General features: G+C 40.8%; 1 protein-coding gene and 1 pseudogene across 7 annotated transcripts in view; one reads left to right on the plus strand and one right to left on the minus strand.

Annotated features, from left to right (window-relative positions):
* UPF2 (UPF2 regulator of nonsense mediated mRNA decay) overlaps positions 1-17046 on the plus strand; it is a gene marked incomplete at its 3' end in the record, with an annotated part of 132838 nt that overhangs the window by 57160 nt on the left and 58632 nt on the right. For all 6 annotated transcript variants that reach the window (XM_080643569.1, XM_080643568.1, XM_080643573.1 and 3 more), the window contains exon 9: positions 14953-15061. In XM_080643569.1, the coding sequence (XP_080499695.1) occupies positions 14953-15061 (109 nt within the window). The remainder of the gene's footprint in view (positions 1-14952; positions 15062-17046) is intronic.
* LOC308254332 (peptidyl-prolyl cis-trans isomerase A-like) lies at positions 4928-5503 on the minus strand (annotated as a pseudogene). Its single transcript has one exon. The product of its transcript is annotated as a peptidyl-prolyl cis-trans isomerase A-like (transcript).

The following is a 17046-nucleotide window of genomic DNA, read 5'->3' on the forward strand; positions in this document are numbered from 1 at the left end:
CATTTACATTCTAATTTGTCACTCTAACTCTCTCATTTGTTTTTATCTCAGTTCTAAAGTTTAAAACATTTTATGCTCTCTGTCAGTCCTCTTTCTCTGGTTTCCCCAGTTATCTGTTGTTGTGCTGAAGTTCATCTCCTAGTAATTTTCTCAAGAAGAAATAACCCTTGAGTTTTTGTATGTTCAGAATGATATATCTGTGGACTTTTTGCTTGGTCAGAAAAGTCTTTAATTTTGAAGATCATCTTTTGTCCTTGATCCTCAGGTGTCTTTCTACCTTGCCTATAAAATTTGGCTTGACACTGAGGATTATAACTTGTACCCTTAGGGCAGTGGTCGGCAAACTCATTAGTCAACAGAGCCAAATATCAACAGTACAACGATCGAAATTTCTTTTGAGAGCCAAATTTTTTAAACTTAAAACTTCATCTAACGCCACTTCTTCAAAATAGACTCGCCCAGGCCATGGTATTTTGTGGAAGAGCCACACTCAAGGGCCAAAGAGCCGCATGTGGCTCACGAGCCGCGGTTTGCCGACCACTGCCTTAGGGAGGCTGGAATGGTAAGATAGTAGTCAACTGCTACTAAGTCTCTTCTCATTCTATTTCTCATTCCCTTTTTCCACACCCCCATATACTCATAGACCTTTCTCCATTCTTTGAATACAAGAGAAGACTGATAGTCTTCAGGGGGAGAGGTAAGAAGGGAACAAAATAGGCCTAGAGTGAACAGGCCTAGAATATTCTCCTGGGTAGCCAGTTAGGTGGTATTAGGGGTAGTAGCAGGTTACTCTGTGAGCCTCTGGACTTAGGGGCAAGCTGGGACACTTTGGGAAGAGAGAGGCAAGGGAAAACTTCTTTTAGCTCCTGCTTCCACTTAGCTTCATTTTCCTCCCAGGCCCACCTAGTCTCTGTAGGAAGGACCTTTTAGTAAACTGTGCCTCCCTCTGTGTGTGGCATTTTCTCTCCCACACCCTCCCTAAATGACATGAATCCTGTTGAATATCTTTATTCTTTTTTGTGGCCAGGATTTCCTCCTTTATCCATCCAGCTCCTTCAGCTTGAGTTGACAAAAACATGTGCTAACAAAACAAGAATGAATTATTTAATAGTTATTTGAGTGCCTAGGAGTATGAGAAACCAAAAGTCTTATATTTGTACTAGAGGCCTGGTGCACGAAATTCATACCCTCAGGGGCTCCCTCAGCCTGGCCTGCACCCTCTCACAGTCTGGGAGCTGGGGAGCGGGCCTAAGCCTGTAGTCAGACATCCTTAGCGCTGCCACGGAGGTGGGAGAGGCTCCTGCCACCACTGCTGCACTCGCCAGCTATGAGCCCAGCTTCTCACTGAGCAGCGCTCCCCCCTGTGGGAGCACACTGACAACCAGGGGGCAGCTCTTGCGGTGAGCGTCTGCCCCCTGGTGGTCAGTGCGTGCCATAGCGACTGTTTGTTCTGCTGTTGGTCAATTTGCATATCACCCTTTTATTACATAGGACTAGAGGCCTGGTGCATGAAAATTTATGCACTGGAAGGGGATGCCCCAGCCCAGCCTGCCCACTTTCACAGTCCGGGAGCCCTCAGGGGCGGGAGGCGACCTGGTGATCAGGGGAAGGCGACGCCCCATCACACCTCTGCTGCTGCCACTGCTGGCAGTGCAAGCCTTGGCCGGCCCTGGGTGGCCGGGCAGCTGACATCTGAGGCTTGCATGTGCCTCGGGCGTCGGCTGGGCAGCCGCCATCCAAGGCTTGCCTGCGCCTTGGGCTGGCCTTGTGCGCCTGGGGGGCTGAGGGAACTGGGGGACTCTGGAGGCCTTGCTGCAAACCTGCTGCCTCGGCGGGGCTGAGGGGACTGGGCACCGCCATCTTTGAGGGCGTGACAGTCAATTGGCATATTCCCTCCTTATTGGCTGGGCTCTGCCGTCTTTGTGATGGCGTGAGGGTCAATTAGCATATTCCCTCTTTATCAGATAGGATAGGATGTCTATAAATAGTCTGTGGTAGAGAATTTAGCTATCTTACCTAGTGTGTGTACTGGTAGTTTGGTTTAGGAAGCACTAAACTATCCTATTATATCCAGTCCCCTCAGCCGCCCAGGGCTGGCCCGAGGCACAGGCAAGCCTCAGATTTCAGCTGCCCAGCCGATGCCTGAGGCACAGGCAGGCCTCGGATGGCGGCTGCCCAGCCAATGCCCGAGGCACAAGCAAGGCTTGGATGGCGGCTGCCCAGCCGCCCAGGACCACCTGAGGCTCAAGTAACCAGGGCCAGCTGAGGCTTGCACTGCCAGCAGTGGCAGCAGCAGCAGAGGTGTGATGGGGGCGTCACCTTCCCCTGATTGCCGGTTGCCTCCCATCCCTGAGGGCTCCCAGACTGTAAGAGGGGACAGGCCGGGCTGAGGGACCCCCCCCCCCCCCCCCAGTGCATGAATTTTCATGCACCGGGCCTCTAGTCCTATATAATAAAGAGGTAATATGCAAATTGATTGTCACATCCTCACAAGATGGCTGCCTTCGACCAGGCCGGCAGGGGGGGTTAGTGAGGGACGACTAAACGACTGAACAGAAGGCTCTGTGGGGCGACCAGGCCAGCAGGGGACGGCAGTGAGAAACGACCAAATGACTGAGCAAGCAGGCTGCATGGGGCAACCAGGCTGGCAGAGGGGGCAGTTGGGGGTGATTAGGCTGGCAGGGGGGGCAGTGAGGGGCGACCAGGCCGGCAGGGGAGGCAGTAAGGGGTGACCAGGCCGGCTGGGGGAAGGCAGTTAGGAGCAACCAGGCTGGCAGGGAGGGAACAGTTGGGGGCAACCTGGCCGGTAGCGGGGGGCAGTTAGGGTCGACCGGGGGGGACAGTTAGGGGCGACCAGGCAGGTGAGCGATTAGGAGCCAGTGGTCCAGGATTGTGAGAGGGATGTCCGACTGCCGGTTTAGGCCCAATCCTGGGGATTGGGCCTAAACCGGCAGTCGGACATCCCCCGAGGGTTCCCAGATTGGAGAGGGTGCAGGTTGGGCTGATGGGACACCTATCAAATTTCATGCACTGGGCCTCTAGTATAACTCATAATGTTCTTTATAGGTTGTTTTGGAAAAAAAGGCTTTATTGAGGTATAATTCACATATCATACAATTCACCATTTGAAGTATACAATTAAGTGTTCTAAATATATGCAACCATAACTATAATCAAATTGTAAAATATTTTTGTCCCCCTAAAAGAAACCTTATATCTATTAGCAGTCAATCATTCTCTCTCTGCCCATCCTTTCTTCTGCCCTAAGAAATCACTAATCTACTTTCGGTCTCCATGGATTTGCTTATTCTGGATATAAATGAAATCATATAGTATGTGGCCTTTTGTGCCAGGCTTCTTTCATTTAATATGTTTTCAAGATTCATTCATGTTGTAGCCTTGATTAGAATTTCCTTCCTATTTAAGGCTGAATAATATTTCATTGTATAGTTATACTGTATTTTGTTTACCCATTCATTTATCAGTTATTGGACATTTGGGTTGTTTCTATTTAGCTATGTGAATAATGCTGCAGTGACTATTTGTGTACAAGTTTTTGTGTACATTTTATGTTTTCAATTCTCTTGGGTACATATACCTAGGGGTGGAATTTCTGTGTCTTGGTAACTCAGTGTTTAATATTTTTGTAACTGCCAAACTTTTCACAGTGGCTGCACCATTTTACATTCCTAACAGCTATGATTGAGGATTCCAATTTTTCACCACTGCCTGTTGTCTCTTTTAGCTTATAGCAATCCTACTATGTGTGAAGTGGTATCTCATTATGGTTTTGATTTGCATTTCACTAATGGCTAATGATATTGAGCATCTTTTCATGTGCTTATTGGCCATCTTAATTGGAGAAATGTCTTTAAATCCTTTGCCCCCCTTTTTAGTTACGTTGCCTTTTTTAGTTAAGTTATGAGTTCTTTATATTTTGTACCTGTCCCTTATCAGACATAATTTGCAAATATTTCTCCCATTTTATGAGTTATCTTTTACTTTCTTGGTATCAGTTACATTACAAGTTTTAAAATTTGATTTAATCCATCTTTACAATTTTTAAAGGTTTTTAACTTTCAATTGTGTTCTTCCTTCATTAAAGAAATAGTGGTTAGCCGTGGCCGGTTTGGTTGAGTTGGTTGGAGTGTCGTTCTGTGCAGTGATGGGCTATGAGTTCAATTTCTGGTCAGGGCACATACCTAGATTTCAGGTTTGATTCCCTCTTGGGGCATGTACGTGAGGCAATAGATCAGTGTCTCTCACATCAATATCTGTCCTTCTGTCTGTCTCTTTCTCTCTTTCCCTCCCTCCCTCCCTCCCTCCCTCTCTCCCTCCCTCTCTCTTGCCTTCTCTCTCTTTTTTTCTCCCTCCCTCTCTCCTTCCTTCTCTCCCTTTTTTTCTCCCTCCCTCTCTCAATCCCTCCCTCCTGTTCCTCCCTCTCTAGAATAATAATAAAAAAAAGTGGTTAAAATAATCTCAAAAGGCTGGCATTTTATTTCTCAGCCTATTAATTTGAAGGACTCCACAGAAATGAAATCTAGAATTTCCCTTAATTGGATATTATTTTATAGTTAATTTATACACATACATAATTGAAATTTCTCAGAAGTGTTTATATCATAAATGTATAAAGATTAGAACCACTCCTAGCACCTCAGAAAGCTCCCTCACCTAAGCGAACTTCTGTGTATAAAGTCAATCAGAATCAGAGAAAGTACCTAAGAATCTCTTAGTTCCTTGTTTTAAATATAGGCAAACCTCAGGTATTGGTTTAGTTACTTTGAAGCCATATAGATTTAACCAGATTTTAGCAGATGGACATTCAGACTTTCTTTAGATTAATATAAACAATACTCTTCAGAGGTGGAATGCTTCCCTTGATTCTTCTTTTTTTCTTTTTTTTTCTTTTGTTCCCCCTTGATTCTTAAACAGTTTTTCCTGATCCAACTTTTTTTTTAGGAGAGTTTTTTTTTTTTTTTTTTAAAGATAAAACACAAGTCAAATTTATTAGAGCTGTCCCACAGTCAGGAGTGGTGATCTTCTTGCTGGTCTTGCCATTCCTGGACCCAAAGTGCTCCATGGCTGTCACAATATCCATGCCTTCTTTCACCTGGCCGAAGAACACGTTTGCCATCTAACCACTCAGCCTTGGCAGTGCAGATAAAAAACGGAACCTTTTTTTTTGGGTCCAGCTTTTGCCAAGGACAAGATGCCAGGACCTATATGTTTCAGGATGAAGTTCTCATCCTCAGATTTCTCCCCATAGATGGACTTGCCGCCTGTGTCATTATGGCGTGTGAAGTCACCACCCTGGCACATAAATCCCGGAATAATTCTGTGAAAGCAGGAAGCTTTATAACCAAATTCTTTCTCCCCAGTGCTCAGAGCACGGAAGTTTTCTGCTTTGGAACTTTGTCTGCAAACAGCTCGAAGGAGATGCGGCCCAAGGGCTCACTGTTGATGGCGATGTTGAAGAAACTGTGGGGTTCACCAGGGTTGGTCACAGGCAGCTCCGGGGCGGCGGCGTTTGCAAAGCCATTTTGCTGGAGTTTTTATGAGAGACATTCTAATTGAACCTCCCCTCCCTCTTGCTCAATTCGGAAATATGAAAAAAACTGAGTTTGTGGGAAATCTATTAGTATGTTATGTCACTTGATGGCGCTGTTGCTCTGGGAACATCAACATTCTGAAAAAAGTCTCAGCATTTGGATATTGATTTCAGAGTAAATGACTCCAATCTTTTGTATATTATATTTCATGTTTTTTTGAATCATCTCATGCTTTAGTGTTTCCTAATTGACTGGTAACAGTGTTGTCTCTTATTTTTTCCCAGACATTTTGAACACATAAAATTCATAATTCCAACAGTTAAATTCTTTAGATTGCATTGATTTGATTTAATTTCTTTCTTTCTTTTTTTTTAGAGAGAGAAAAAGGGAGAGAGGGGGAGAGAGATATCGATGTGAAATTAAGACTGGATAAGCTGCTTCCTGCATGCCCTCTATTGGAGATGGAGCTTGAAAGCCAGGCAAATGCCCTGACTGGGAATCAAACTGGCAAACTTTTATTGCACACACAGTGCCCAATCCACTGAGCAACACCCAGCCAGGGAAATACTTTTTTTAAAATTTCTTTATTGATTAAGGTATTACATACGTGTCCTTGTTCCCCCATTACCCCCCACCTCCCATTCATGCCCCCACCCCCCTGTTGTCTGTGTCCATTGGTTAGGCTTACATGCATGCATATAAGTCCTTTGGTTGATCTCTCCCCCTTACCCCCACCCTCCCCTACCTTCCCTGAGGTTTCACGTTCTGATTGATGTTTCTCTGTCTCTGGATCTATTTTTGTTCATCAGTTTATGTTGTTCATTATATTCCACAAATGAGTGAGATCATGTGATATTTATCTTTCTCTGCCTGGCTTATTTCACTTAGCATAATGCTCTCCATCTCCATCCATGTTGTTGCAAATGGTAAGAACTCCTTCTTTTTTACCGCAGCGTAGTATTCCATTGTGTAGATGTACCACAGTTTTTTTAATCCATTCATCTGCTGATGGGCATAGGGAAATTCTTTAGATTTTAAAAAGAAAAAAAACTGGAAATTTCTTTTAGAAAACTGTTTTTGAGATAAAAACCTTTAAGAATGCCTTTTCCCCTCTCAGTAACGTGTGTGTTTGTTTCTACATTCTTATTGTTACTGGTACTATTACTTGACTGGATGTTTACTAACTTGATGATCATTAACTGCTAGGAGGATACTTAAATGTATGATTCAGGAGACCTTGACAGTATAAGCAAGGTTTTATAAGGAAAAACATCCTTTTAAAAGATTCACTCATTAACTCTTGGTAAAATAATTATCAGTCTCACAAGATTATAAAATTCAATTTTCAAAGAAAGGATGTAAGTTTAGTTTCTAATTGACTTTCAGAAGAGTCAAATTAAATAATAAATCTAGCTTAAATTTTAACAGAAATTTGCTCTTTAAATTGATTAAAATGTTCTATTTATGTTTAAATAACTTTAATGTGCTCGATATAGAATTTGGCACTCCATTTTCTTTCAGGCTCATATTTGTATAAAAGACAGAAAAGTACACTTGTGCAGGATTAACATTAAACAATATATTATTTATGATATTAGGAATTTTATTTTGTGAAGTAATGAATGAAGAATCATAAAAGTTGAAGATTTAAATAGGGCAGGATGACATTTAGTTTCAACTATTTGTGAAAGCGGAATGGAAAAAGAGGGATATTAGGAACTTGTTAGTTTGAGAACTTGTTGAGTTTAACAGGGGGTAGAGGTTTCTGAGAGAATGGAACTTACATGTAGCCAATTCCAATAGAAACAAAACCCAGGATTACTAACTAGCTGGAAAGGCTTAAAACAGTTCAGATCTTCTAGGGCAGTGGTTGGCAAACTGCGGCTCTCGAGCCACATGCGGCTCTTTGACCCCTTGAGTGTGGCTCTTCCACAAAATACCACGGCCTGGGCAAGTCTATTTTGAAGAAGTGGCGTAAGAAGAAGTTTAAATTTAAAAAATTTGGCTCTCAAAAGAAACTTCAATCGTACTGTTGATATTTGACTCTGTTGACTAATGAGTTTGCCGACCACTGTCTAGGGAATCCTTAAACTATGTTTTAAATCCCTACTGAAGCTGAAACCACTTACCTGTGTTGTTAGTGTACTGATGGTAGCCTGAAGGGATAGCATACACTGCTTTACTTTAAAATAAATAGCTATACCTACCTTTCTTTTGGGGCTGGGAAAAAACTTTGAAGTTGATTCAGCTAATTGGAAAAAAAAAAAATGAAGCAAAGTGTAAGTGTCTTGCCCAGGAAAAGAAGAAAAAGGAAATGACCTAGGTAAAAAAAATTTTGATGCTAAGTTATAATCTGAAATTTTATTGACAAATACATTGTAAAGACAACCACGATTAATTTTAAAATTTAAAAACTTGAGCTAGTTCTTCAAAAAATCTAAATATAGAAGCATTTAGAAAACATAAAAGAAAAGAACATTAAAAGTTGAAGAAATGAGCCAGATGATATGCTAGAGATATTTAAAAACCACTTGAAAATCTTAGTGAAACAGATAATTGTTTGGAATAAATACACATTTTTAGAATGATTCAAGACAAAATAGATGAATCATCATGGGGAAAAATGTAAAAAATTATTAGTTAATTTTGTCTTGAATAGATTAAGACTAGATAGCTTTTATTGATTTTTTTTTTTAGCCTTTATGAACAAGTAATTTTGCTATATTGTTCATTCCAGAGCATGAAAAAGAAAACTTGTCATATTATAATATGAAGAAACAGGCAAAATTTATAACAAAAAAAGAGCCAGGAAGTTAAAAGTATTGACCAATCTCACTTTTGAATTTTGTTATAAAAATCCTAAGTAAACCACTAACATCATATTTAATAGTATATTAAAAATAAAAATCTAGCCCTGACCTGGTGGCTTAGTTGGTTGGATTGTCATCTGTACACCAAAAGGTTGCAGTTTCAGTTCCAGGTCAGGGCACATACCTAGCTTGTGGGCTTGATCCTGGATCAGGTGCATACGGGAGGCAATCCATGTTTCTCTCACGTCGATTTTTCTGTCGCCTTGCTCTCTTTCTAAAACCAATAAAAACATATCCTCACATAAGGACTAAAGTAAGTAAGTAAATAAATAAATCTAGCATGATCAAAGAGGATTGACTTTAGGAATGAAAAGATATTTAAATAGGAAACCTATTAATCTATATCAGCCGTGGGCAAACTACGCCCGCGGGCCGGATCCAGCCCGTTCAGCTGTTCTATCCAGCCCGGGGAGCCAAAAGAGCGGAGGGTTCTCTTGCTCTCCCCTCCGCTCCTTCACCAGCAGCAGTGTTAACATGGCAACGTCAGGAAACACAGCCGCAGCTTCTTCTTCTGAGTGGGCGGATTTATATCCGTCCATTCAGTAGAAGAAACAACCTCTCAATCTTCCAGAGGCTCCTTGTAATGCCCGCGGACGCGTCCCCCGACATCACCCTGGGAATGCGTAGACACGTTATCGTGGTGATGTAGGGAGACACGCCCCTGGAGAGCACAGTATCAGAGCATTAGCTAAAAAGGAGACCAACAACACTGTTCCCACTGAAGTTGATGTTTTAAAGACCAAAAACCTTTCAACCCAGTCTACATTGCCATCTACATCTACGTCCCGGGCATAATTTGGAAGTTGCACTAAAGAAAATGTTTAATTTACTGTTTACACATTTTGTTCTTTTCTATTTGTTTTAGTTTTAAATTATTTTATTATATTTAAGTTTAATTAGAAAGGCTTTTGTACCTTTCCTTTGTTAGGCAATTTTATTTTGCTTTTGCCATCTTCAATATAAGGTATGTTATTGTGTTATGATTCCTCCATTTTTTGAAGTTTCAGATTATAATAATTAGTGTTTACATTCTTCTTGTTAAAATGTTTGAAATGAATAAAACTATTGAAATAATAAAAAAAAAAAAAGACCGTACCCTTTTATGTAATGATGTTTACTTTGAATTTATATTAGTTCACACAAACACTCCATCCATGCTTTTGTTCCGGCCCTCCGGTCCAGTTTAAGAACCCATTGTGGCCCTCGAGTCAAAAAGTTTGCCCACCCCTGATCTATATAATACCAGTAGTGAGAACTGTGTGACTATTTTATTAAAAATTTTTTTGTATTGATTTTGAGAGAGAGAAACATCAGTTTGTTGTTGCACTTATTTATTGATTTATTGGTTGATTCTTGTATGTGCTCTGACCAGGGATTGAACTTTCAGTCTTGACATATCAGGATGAGACATGCTCTAACCAACTGAGCTACTCGGTCAGGGCCTATAATTAGTTCCCCCATTAATTGCATAAAAGGTATTTGATAAATGAGCTTTTATCTGACAAAATATGAAACTTGATCAAGTTTAATATTCTTACAAAAATAGGATGATGTTTTATAACATAGTGAAGAAGAGACTAAAGTTAACAATATACTTAATTGTGAGAAACTCATTTATCTAACAAGTGTCTATTAAGCACCTACTATGATCTAGGCACTGTTTTGAGAGCTGGTAAACTGTCTCTTATGGAGCTTACATTCTAATGGGGAAGGTTGACAAACAAGATAACAATAAACATAACAAGTAAGTAAATTACTTAATACACCGGGTACATTGGTGGGGTCCCTTGGCCTGGCCCGTGCTCTGATGTTTCTCTCAAAAGCAATCTGGGACCCCTCGGGGGATGTTGGAGGCCCGGTGCACGAATTCGGCCGGATCCCCACAGGCCAGGCCGAGGGACCCCACTGGTGTATGAATCTATGCACCAGGCCTTTAGTATGTATATAATAAGATCTTTGGTTAATCTCTTCCTGTCCCCTTTCCCCACTTCCCTCTGAGATTCATCAGTCTGTTCCATGTTTCCATGCCTGTGCGTTGAGCATCTGCCTCCAGTGGTCAGTGCGCATCATAGCTAACGGTTGAACGGTCACTTAGGCTTTTATATATATAGATGTTAGAAGGTGATAAATTTTATTTTTAAAAAACAGTGCAGGGTACAGGGATTGGGTTGGGTGAATTTCCAGTTTCAAGGGAGCATTCACAGTGGGTCTCAATGAGGAGGTGTTATTAGGGCTGACTTGCTTCCTAGGGGAGTAAGCAGCATGAATAGTTATTTGGGGAATTACAACTGTACTGCAGCTAACTGAGAACAGCCAGTGTGATGGCTCCGAGGTAAGGGCTTGCCTGCTGTGTTGAGAATTAGTGAGGGGCTGGTGAGAGCATTGAGCAGGAGATAATAGTCGAAGTCAGATTAGTTTATCAGGTCACAGAAGTGCTATTTGAGAGATTTAGAATCCAAGTCTCCTAACTCCTAGCACATTACTCTTTGTTATCCCATGACTTTAAGTCATCTTAATTTTTCTTACCTGTAGTTGTGGCAGTTAGAAGTGATGAACCTAAGCATACATTTAAAGCCTATATTTGTATTTGGCAATTGATAATGTGAAAAAGAAAAAAAGTAAAACCTAATATTCTAACGGATAGAATATATTATAATATGACATTCTAACTAAAGTTTGAAAATTTAGAAAGTAGATTTGGTATTAGTATGTATCACTTTATTATGCAAGAAAAGTAAATATTTGCCTCAGGCAGGCTTTTTTTTGGTAGCAGTAGACATTCAGAAAATGATTACATATTTATGAGAGTATCTTACAGTAATATCTCATTTCTGTAATATCAAGGAATAATGTGACCCACATATGTGCATTTTCTGTGACGAGCAATGCGCTAGGAGTTAGGAGACTTGGGTTCTAAATCTCTCAAATAGTACTTCTGTGACCTCATAAATTGATAAAACTTTTAAAATAATTTTTAGAAAACATTTTAAATAGAATTTACCATTAAATGTTTTGATTCAGAATTTTACATAATGGATTGTATTTTTCATTGTTTCTTATGATGCATTTAAAAAGCTTATTGAGTTACCTACTACAAAGCCACCATGTTGTTTACTTCTTTCAATACCTGTTCCTTTCTAAAATAGTAATTAATAATGTGTCCACCTCATAGAATGAACAAGTTAAATAATGTGTGTTAGATACCTAAGACAGGACCTGGCAGATTAGTAAGAATTAAATAAATATTAATTTTTAAAAGAAATTTTAATGGTAAAAGAAATATAAAGTTTTTGAGGCTCGTAGGCATGAATTTGAGCACTTTCCTTTTCTTTACCCCATCTCCCCCCGCCCCCAAATTTTTTTAATTGTTCCCCCCACAGAAATCTTTAGTAAAAGGCAAAAGAGCTATGCGATATGAAGAGAAACCAGAGTATTCACCTTTCAAATTTTATCTGCAGTCTTTCTTCCTTCACTATTGTCCCTTCTTCCAGCTAAAGCTTAATCTGTCCATGCTGGGAGTTTTCAAAATCTAATTCTAAGCCTTTCATGTTATTCAGACTTTTCTCTGATGACCAAACCATTTTCATGTAATACTCTATAGTGATAGATTCCGGGATAATTACAACATAGGATTATTTGTTTATGGTCTAAGTGGCTTTAGGCTGTTGTCATTTTGGGGCTGTTTTGTTGAATTTTTATAGTTTTCAGCTTCCTTCACTGTCAGCTCCCATTACTTGCTGCTGTCAGTGCAGTTGTTTGTTTGTTTGTTTGTTTGTTTGTTTACTAGAGGCCCGGTGCACAAATTCATGCACCAGAGGGGTCCCTCGGCCTGGCCTTCAGAATCGGGCTGAAACTGGCTCTCAGACATCCCCCAAGGGGTCCCGGATTGTTAGAGGGCACAGGCCAGGCCGAGGGATCCCACCGGTGCACAGTTAGGGCTGGGGATAGACAAGGGAGGTTAGCCAGCTGGGGAGGGACCATGGGAGGAGGGCTCCAGGGCATGTCCAGCCCATCTTCCTCAGTCCTGATTGGCCAGACCCCAGCAGCAAGCTAATCTACTGGTCGGAGCGTCTGCCCCCTGGTGGTCAGTGCACATTATAGCAACTGGTCATCTGTCTGTCCCTGGTGGTCAGTGCATGTCATAGTGAGCAGTTGAGTAACCTTAGCATATCATTAGCATATTATGCTTTGGTTGAATGGCTGACCGATCAATTAGCATATTAGGCTTTTATTATATAGGATTAGTTTCTGGCTGCTTCTAATTTTCAGTGTCTAATCTGGTGAGTGTTGATTCATTGGAAAATCAAGTTTTATAAAATAACTAGAGGCCCAATGCACAAAATTCGTGCATGGGGGGTGGGTGTCCCTCAGCCCAGCCTGCACCCTCTCCAATCCAGGACTGCTGGCTCCCAACTGCTCGCCTGCCTGCCTTCCTGATTGCCCCTAACCGCTTCTGCCTGCCAGCCTGATCACCCCCTAACCACTCCCCTGCCAGCCTGATTGATGCCTAACTGCTCCCCTGCCAGCCTGTTTGCCCCTACCTGCCCTCCCCTGCCAGCCTGTTTGCCCCTAACTGCCCTCCCCTGCAGGCCTGGTCACCCCTAACTGCCCTCCCCTGCAGGACTGGTCACCCCTAACTGCCCTCCCCTGCAGGCCTGGTCCCCCCAACTGCTCTCCCTTGCAGGCCTGGTCCCTCCCAACTGTCCTCCCCTGCTGGCCTGATCAACCACAAATGCCCTCCATTGCAGACCTGGTCCCTCCTAACTGCCCTCCCCTGCTGGCCATCTTGTGGTGGCCATCTTGTATACACATGGGGGCAGTCATCTTTGACCACATGGGGGCAGCCATCTTGTGTGTTGGAGTGATGGTCAATTTGCATATTATTCTTTTATTAGATAGGATTAGATATTATAGAGGCCTGGTGACGGGTGGGGGCCAGCTGGTTTGCCCTGAAGGGTGTCCCGGATCAGGGTGGGGGTTCCCTTGGGGCTTGGGGTGGCCTGGGTGAGGGGCCTGTGGTGGTTTGCAGGCTGGCCACGCCCCCTGGTGACCCAAGCGGAGGCCCTGGTATCTGGGATTTATTTATCTTCTATAATTGAAACTTTGTAGCCTTGAGTGGAGCCAAGCCTCCTGCTTGCTCCGTGGCCGCAGCCATTTTTGATGGGATTTATTCATCTTCTATAATGGAAACTTTGTAGCCTTAAGCGGAGGCCAAGACAGGCCAGGGCAGGTGGAAAGCTTGGCTTCCTCCATTGCCAGGGAAACTCAAGCCTCCTGCTCTCTCTGTGGCCACAGCCATCTTGGTTGGGTTAATTTGCATACTCACTCCTGATTGGCTGGTGGGCATGGCTTGTGGGTGTAGCAGAGGTATGGTCAATTTGCATATTACTCTTTTATTAGATAGGATGTTTATGGCAGGAATGAAAACTAAATTTTAGCTCATGTTTGGTTTTGATTGGTGGTGGTTGCCTGGAGTGTTGTGTTAAGCAGGATTATGGAGCTGCATCCAAGTTTGATGAGAAAGTGCTCTGATAATAAAATGGGGTGGCAGCACTGATAACTACATATTTGCCATTTATTGTCTAAAGTAAGAATAAATAGGCACTGCACAAGAGTTTGAGAGGGTTCTATAGTGATTAAAATACATAAGTTAGTATGTGGGTTGTGATATGGTTTTGACCCTTAGATCAGTGGTTCTCAACCTTTCTAATGCCGCGACCCTTTAATACAGTTCCTCATGTTGTGGTGACCCCCAATCATGAAATTATTTTCATTTCTACTTCGTAACTGTAATTTTGCTACTGTTAATGAATCGTAATGTAAATATTTGTGTTTTCCCATGGTCTTAGGCTCTACAGCAGCAGTGTTTTCCCATGGTCTTAGGCTCGAGACCCACAGGTTGAGAACCGCTAGCAGGGTCATCTAAGACCGTGGGAAAACATAGATATTTACATTACGATTCATAACAGTAGCACAATTACAGTTACGAAGTAGCAATGAAAATAATTTCATGGTTGGGGGTCACCACAACATGAGGAACTGTATTAAAGGGTCGCGGCATTAGAAAGGTTGAGAACCACTGCCTTAGATGCCTTTTGGGTTATTGGTTACCCTTTTACTTTAGACATTGAGGTTTCCAAATAACTTATCAATGGATAAGTAAAGTAAATGGTTTAAAAGGATTCTGCTTTGCACTATTTAAGTTAGCTTTGTTTACTTAGTAATTATGTGGTTAAAAATTTAGCCTATGTAAAAACTAAGTATTTTCTTCACTTGATATTCTATCAAAATTGCATACTAAGTAAAATTGCAAATGTGTGATTAAAGCACTGGGTGGAAAATACTATATTGTTAATAAGCTTTCACAAAGCAAAGTAAATGTGTACTTCATTATGATGGCAATAAATAAGAATGTCTGTATGATTATTAGTTTTTTAATTATTTGTGAATATATCTGAGGAAGTTTAAATTTTTTAATGAATTATTTCTTCTGTCTTTCTTTTTACACTTATCACATATAACTTTTGCAGGTTGGATTTGCTACCATTTTATGCAAGATTGGTTGCTACATTGCATCCCTGCATGTCTGATGTAGCAGAGGATCTTTGTTCCATGCTGAGGGGGGATTTCAGATTTCATGTATGTATTTAAGCATTTATTTTATAATTTACATAGATACATATACTTAAAAGTTGAGTGAGGATTCTTTAGTTTAAGAGTATGATTTATTATTGGTAAGCATATTTTTGAAATCTGATAGTGGCCTAACAGTTCAGAATATAGGTCTAAATTTTTTAATATAAATTTACTCAACAAAGCCTGAAATGATTAAGTGATATTACAATTTGGGGTTGAGCTGCTGCTGCTGTCTTATTTCTCCATTGTAGGTACTGCCCTTTTTGCTTTTGTAAAGTAAACATTTTCAAGAGAGCCAGCAGGTTTTCCCAGAAGAAACATAGGATTGGCCATTACCAGTCAGGGCACAGTGCCTATAGGATGCATGTTTAGGTATTGGGGGTCCAAATATTTGGGGCACATGAGGTTCAACAGAGGATATGACCTCAGTGAATGCTGTTGTAGCCCATGTTTTTATTGATTCTTGCCTTAAGAATCTTTACCTTAGATAGTGGTGAATTCTTTAAAAAGTACCCTGGTAAAGTACTAGGGACCTGTTAGTAGCCACCTTCCTTCCCTTTCTCGTCCCAGGAATCTGCCTGTTAGTGGTTCTTAAAAACTCCTATTACGTAGTCATCTTGTGGAGGTGATAAAGTTTCAAATATAGTCCTGAAAAGAGTAAATTGATATGTTAGAGGTGACTGAAAGTGAGCATTGGTAGGCTTTGAAACGACGTGAAATTCAAGTGTTTATGTTGTTCACCAATGGAAAAAATTGTGTTTACAAAATTTAGCTTTATAGTGAGTTGCTTGGAATGCAAATAAATGTTTGCTATGCTCAGTATGCACTTTATTGCACTTGCTTTGCACAATTCACTATTGCTGAGCACTTAGAGAACAATTCCTGAGGTCAGGAATATCACCTGTAGTTGGGGAGATAAGACTAAGCACTCACAGAAGCAAGAGAGAAATAAAAATGTAAACCCTAAATATATTTGATATTATAAGGAATTGCATGCTTAATTGCCAAATGACTTGTTTGAGAGTCATTACCTTGAGTTCAGAGGAAGGAGCAAGTGTCAGTGATGGGCTTCTTGTTCTAGGAGTTAACCTGTTAATAGGATATTTGTGGTTAAGGTATTTTTGGGCCGCTTCTGCTAAAGTATATTTCATATTTTCATAGTATTAAGTAATGGCATGTTTCTATGTTTAAAGAAGTTTGGAAACACTGAGATCAAGAAAGTTAAATTATTTTGTTTTTGTTTCATTATAAGACTGAAAGCTTTGATAGGGTAATGTGCATTGTGAACCTTCTGGGGGTGTTAAATAGGTAGTCACTCAAAGAACACACTTTGATAAATGCTGCTAGTTCAAGGACAGATACATCAGAATTCATGATATTCTTGTTGATATACTTAATCTCATCATACAAATAAGAAACTTTTACTAGCAGATAGTATGATTGTATTGTATTGAGTTATATGCATACACCCTTAACCAAATCCAAAATTAAATAAAATGCAAGTTGCTATACCAAGCATAATTAGTGCTTTTGGTGAGAAACTTAAAATTAAGAAAATTCTATTCATGTATACTTCCCCTCTCACCTTTAAAAATTGGGAAGAGAGTTGAAGGAACTGGCATACTTTTGTCACTAGAAGAATATCAGTGTTAGGAATATACTTTGGTAACCACTGCTCTTGGGGGTATTTGGGGCAAGAGAAGAAACACCTACTTTTTCCAAGATCTGTTTGTTCCCTACCCCCAAATCTGCACACTTTGCCAATGACTTTTTATTAGGCTATAAATATGCTTAACACTAATATCCTTAAATGAAAATAAAATAATAGCAACAAGTAAACTTACCTCAAACAATCTCCCTCCCCCCATTCTCTTTCATTTCCCTCTTGTTCAAGTTTTTTAAAGTATACTTGTCTCTTCTACTACTGACATTTATCCTTTGTTCTATCATAGCACCCTGGCACAGACCACCAGTGTCTTCCTAATTGC

The sequence above is a fragment of the Plecotus auritus genome (assembly GCF_963455305.1).
Source record: "Plecotus auritus genome assembly, chromosome: 1".
Classification (NCBI taxonomy): Eukaryota; Metazoa; Chordata; class Mammalia; order Chiroptera; family Vespertilionidae; genus Plecotus; species Plecotus auritus.